This window comes from Rutidosis leptorrhynchoides, chromosome 2, assembly GCF_046630445.1.
Source record: "Rutidosis leptorrhynchoides isolate AG116_Rl617_1_P2 chromosome 2, CSIRO_AGI_Rlap_v1, whole genome shotgun sequence".
Classification (NCBI taxonomy): Eukaryota; Viridiplantae; Streptophyta; class Magnoliopsida; order Asterales; family Asteraceae; genus Rutidosis; species Rutidosis leptorrhynchoides.
Genome location: NC_092334.1, coordinates 464,511,177 through 464,517,036, shown reverse-complemented (window position 1 = coordinate 464,517,036; position 5,860 = coordinate 464,511,177). Strand labels below are relative to the sequence as shown.

Below are 5,860 nucleotides of genomic sequence, written 5' to 3'. Positions count from 1 at the left end.
CTAGGAAAACCCAATTGAATCAGTGAAAGCAAAGCACAATAGACCCGAAACAACAATCAAAAAGCTAAAAAATAAATTAAAGTCAACTAGTATTCTAGCAAGACCCAAATGAGCTTATTTTTAAATAGATTATATTATTTGTAAGTGTTTAAAAAACTTTTTTTAATAGCTTATATAAAGTTTAGAGGCCTTTTTTCCAACTCATTCTGGGCACTTAAATTCTCGAAACCGACTCTGAATATACATATACATATTTACAAAATACGGAGTACATGATTATGCATATAGCATATATAGAGCATGCACGTGCACGAGATCAAGTGTCAATATGAAACTACAAACTAGTTTAGTAAGTAAACAAAACGAAATGTAGTGACCACCAATTAACCTATGCCAACTCTATTAAACAATAGATAACATAAAAGCATATATAAAATACTAATTGGAGCTACATTCTGAAAATACTGAACTCTATAACTCTTCGCTGAGAGTCTTATAACTATATAAAAATAATGTTATTCAAATATTAAAAATTCTATGTGTTTATAAAATTGGTAAGCTTAAAATTTCCATGTGTTTATAAGTTTTGTTAAGCAAATGAAAGAAACCTTAGTGGTACACCTCACTTGACTATGGATGACGCGTAATAAAAAAATAGAAATAAGATGAAGGATACTAGAATCGAACTTAATCCCACAATAACAAATAACAACTTAGTTACCATCTGAACTACAAATTTTTTTAGTTTTTAGTAGGAAAAAAACTACGTAACCATTAAGTAGAAGTGGTGCAAAAGTCCATTTTGACCCTTGTGAAATAAACTGGTGTAAAAGGTTTCTTTTCTCCTATTACGAATTTAGTATTAATAGTCACTGGTGTCACTGGTTAAAACTTCAAAATTTTTTTTTAAATGTTTTATTTCAATGGTGTTACTAAATAAAATGTATACAATTCAGTGGTGTCAGTAGTTAAAAAACTAAAAAAAAATTCACTACATCGCGTATTCAAGTGGTGTATCGTGTCACCACTAGACTTATAGTAGATCCGCCCCTTCTTTTATCTTGGTGAAATTGACAAGCTTTTCATATATACAATATAATATTTACTTTAAATTTTCAATAATAAAAAGGAAGATAGTAAATTTAAGGAGTAAGGCTGTATAATGTTATTTTATGGGTAATTTAATTTGATAATTTGTGACTTGATAAAATTACGTTTTGGTGCAATGGTTAGGAGGTTGTTTCTCTAAAAACTCTTTTATGACAATCCATATTCACGAATAATTAATTCCTAATATATTATTGTCAAATATTACTAACTAGAAAAAGTTCGGACTGTACGCGCGTTGTGACGGTTGCATTTAAATATATGTTGTTTGATACATGTTTGTAGTATTAGACGATATCTATGTACAAAATGTCTACGTATGTTTACTTTGAATATTTTGAAAACACGATATTAAAAAAAAAACACGATATTAAAGAAAACATGATATTTCTGAAATAACTTTTTTGCTGATTCTTTCTTTTCTTTATTTTTATCAAACAAAATACTGACACCATGAGGTATTATAGTGTTTTCTTTAACTCTCTCCTAAAGGAAATCATATATACGTAATGGTTCGCGCGTTGCGATGGAGCATTTTAACGCCTTTTATGAAACCAATGTTGATTGAAAACTGAGAAAAAAATTGTGAAAAAAAAAGGGTCAGGAGGATTCAAACTAAGGTTTCTTTTAGGGTTTTTATAATCATATATATCTTTATTAAACTTAGTAATTTCATATTTACCCACTTAAAGCTTTTAATATCATATTCGTCCATTGTAACCCATCTTATGTAGCCATTAACTTGATTGCACGTCACTTTTTTTTTGCGCCCTAATTTTTTTTACTAGGGGCAATTACTACTACCATTTTTCTCCTCACCTGCCCATAATTACCTACTGCAGAAAACTTCCTACTATTGATTTGATGCTCTCTACCAATATAAACGCATTTGAAGGTGAAAATACATAATTAGTTTAATGAAACTTGTACGTAGGGGTCTCTTAAATTGATCATTATTTGTATCAATATTTACCTGATTGCAATAATGTTTTTCTTGGTCGGTAAACAATGGAAAGAATTAGGATATCGTGAAAAAAGATTTCGTAATGTGTAGGCACTATATGAAAAGCATTAGGATTTCGTGATGTATAGGATTTCGTGAAAGATTTAGGTTTTAAGATTTTGCATATATATTTACTTAATGTGAAAAGCATCATTTTATTAGTTAAGAATTAGTACAATATGTCGAGGGTTTCGTGATACTTAACGTTTAACGATTATGCGACATTCAACTGTATGTATCGTTCATAGGAGGGTTTTCTCGCTTACTAAAAAAAAAAAAAAACTGTATGTATCGTTTGTATCTCTGCATATGGGTCATGCAATTGTAATTGTTACATATTGTAAATGTATGATCGATAGAGGATTTTGTAGTTGTGTAGTGGTATAAACTAATTGATAGGTTATATATTATTGATTTAAAGGTGAACATATATTTGGTTTTGGAGATAGTTGAGGCACGAGGGGAAACTGTTGCTCATGATGACGCGGAGCTTATGTGAAATAGTCTAGCGTCCACTATTAGAGATGTAGCCAAGAATCCTTAGGTGTGGCAGTGGGGACATCGAGAGGACATAAGTCTAGTAGAGAATCATGGTGGATTAGTGATGAGGTTCAAACTAAAGTCGCGCTCAAGCAACTGAGGTTTAGGGAGCTCATTACATGCCCAGAGGGGACACGTGAGGATAGAACCAGAGCAGGAGAGAGATAAAGAAGCCAAAAGAGAAGCTAAGAATGTTGTTGCACGTGCAAAAGATAAAGCGTATGAAGATTTGTATAAAAAACTCGACTCTAAGGAAGGAGCAAATGATATCTATAGGATTGCAAAAGCCAACGAGCGTAGGAGGAGGGACATAGATAACATCATGTTTATCAAAGATGAAGCCCGTCAAACCATGGTGAAGGAAGATGAAATTAGGAAAAGAATGGAATTGAAGGGTATTTCTCATCTCTTTTCGTTTGTGGAGGACCCGAGCGCCGAGAGGACCTACAAGACTTAGGTGTTGTACAATTCCAGAACAAAAATTTCTGTAAGAGGATCAGTCAGGAAGAAGTAAGATCGGCACTACGAAAGATGGGGAGAAACAAAGCTGTTGGACCAGATCAGATTCCAATAGAGGCGTGGCGGTGCCTTGGTGAGGATGTGTTAGGTGGTTGACGTGTCTTTTCAACAAAACGTTTAGAATCTATAAAATGCCTTCGGAATGGAGACTCGGTGAGATTATTCCCATCTACAAAAATAAAGGAGATGCCCAAATTTGCGGTAAATATAGAGGCATAAAATTAGTTAGTCATACTATGAAACTTTGGGGGAGAGAGATCGAGACTAGACTTTGACGCGAAACTACTGTTTCGGAGAACCAATTCGGTTTCATGCCAGGACGATCCTCGATGGAGGCACTCCATATTATAAGGAGTCTTATGGAGAAGTATAGGGAAAAGTAAAAGAGCCTAGAGATGATTTTCTTAGACTTGGGAAAAACATATGATTGTGTTCCACGAATGCTGATTTAGAAGGCCCTTAAAGTTTGAGGTATCCAAGTGGATATATTAGAGCGATAATCGACATGTACGTACAAAGGGGCAAAGTCTTGCGTTCGGACGCATGTGGGAAACACAGAGTTTTCCCGATAAAAGTTGGTCTGCACCAGGGATCTGCCCTTAGTCCTTTCCTTTTCGCTTTGATCCTCGACGAGCTATCTCAAGGAATACAAGAGAACATCCCTTGGTGTTTGATTTTTGCCGACGATATTGTGCTAGTATCGGAATCCAATGAGGAGCTTAATAGAAGACTGGAACAATGGAGGGATGCCCTACAGATCAGTAGACAAAAGACGAAATATCTGAGGTGCGATTTTGATAGGACTGAGGATGAACAAAATGTTGGAGTGAATATCTACATTGGGGACCAGATTTTGCACTCACAAGATTCGTTTAGATATCTAGGCTTGGTCCTACGCAAGTCGGAGAGGATAGACGAGGACGTGGCCCACCGAATTAAGGTAGTTTGGTTGAAGTGGAGAGGGGCGAAAGGGGTCTTGTGCGACAAGAAGATATCGTTCAAATTGAAATGAAAATTCTTCAAGGTGGCAATTAGACCTGCCATGTTATATGGATCAGAATGTTTACCAGTGACGAAGGCCCAAGAGAGAAGGATGTAGGTGGCAGAAATGAGGATGCTTAGGTAGACGTGTGGTAAAACCATTTTGGATATGATTCCAAATGGGGTGTTTAGGGATAGCCTTGGGGTTAGAAGCATCACAGACAAGCTAAGAGAAGAGCGGCTTCGAAGGTTTGGGCATGTGATGAGGCTACCACGTTTGACCCCAGTTAGGATAGTCGAGGGACTCACGGTCGATGGCGTAAGGAGAATGGGTAGACCTACTCGTACGTGGGTAAATAGACTAAGGCTCGACAAGAGAGAACTTTTGTTAACCGAAGACATGACTTCTGATAGGGATGCATTGAGGGCTAGAACAAGAATTGTCGAGTAGGGTTTCTTATAATAATAATAATAATAATAATAATAATAATAATAATAATAATAATAATAATAATAATAATAATAATAATAATAATAATAATAATAATAATAATAATAATAATAATAATAATTAGTATTATTATTATTATTATTATTATTTTTATTTTTAATATTAATATTAATAATATTACTATTATTATTATTATTATATTACTACGTTATAACCCCCAAATTTTCGGGATCTTAAACATGATCTGTTTTTCACATTATATATAATTAGTTGTCAGAACCATTCACGACTACATTCAAGCATCATGTTTATATCAAATATGAATTGTCCGGATGTTATTATTACTATTATTGGTAAATAGTAATAGTATTATTATTACTTGTATCATTATTTATTACTTTTATTTATTTATTTATTTATTATTATTATATTATTATTATTATATTATTATTATTATATTATTATTATTATTATTATTATTATTATTATTATTATTATTATTATTATTGTAGTACTCCTATTTTTATTACCTTTTACTATTACTACCACCACTACAACTACTATTATTATTATATTATTATATTATTATCATTAAATATTTATATATTAATAATATTATTATTAGTATTATTAATATTAATACTATTTCTATTAACCACTATTCGCAACTAGTATAATTATTATTATTATTATTATTATTATTTATTTATTTATAATTATTATCACTATTAGAAGAGTAAGTTTTGTATATTTGTCTATGTATGCATGTATATATGTTTGTTGGTATCTATGTATGTACGTATATTTATGGATATATGTATGTAGGTTATGTTATGTATATATATGTATGTATGTAAAGATATTATTTTTATGTATGTATGTATCTTCTTTTAAGTTATTTGTATTGTATGTTTATGCATGTATGTATCTTCATGTTGTGTGATTTGGTATTTCTCGCTTTTGCCTTTTACTCGAACCTCTTTTTGGTATGTGTTTGTATGTGTGTGTAGGTATGTATGATGTATGTATGAATGTATGTATGCATCTCTATGTATATGTTAGTTTGTTTTTGTTTGTATGTAGGTTTTTGTTTGTTTGTAGGTGGGTATATATGTATCCATGTATGTATGTTTTGTTCATAGGGTTATGTATGACTAGGTATTTATCATCGTATATGGATGTATGTTATGCATGTTGATGTATGTATGTATGTATGTATGTATGTATGTATGTATGTATGTATGTATGTATGTATGTAT

The 5,860-nt window shown here is 32.0% G+C and overlaps 1 protein-coding gene across 1 annotated transcript; it reads left to right on the top strand.

Moving 5' to 3' along the window:
• The first annotated feature begins 3,674 nt into the window (after positions 1 to 3,674).
• On the top strand, positions 3,675 to 4,181 carry LOC139889342 (uncharacterized). The gene has a single exon (XM_071872300.1). It carries the CDS (start codon positions 3,675 to 3,677, stop codon positions 4,179 to 4,181), a length of 507 nt encoding a protein of 168 aa, XP_071728401.1.
• The last annotated feature ends 1,679 nt before the right edge of the window (positions 4,182 to 5,860 follow it).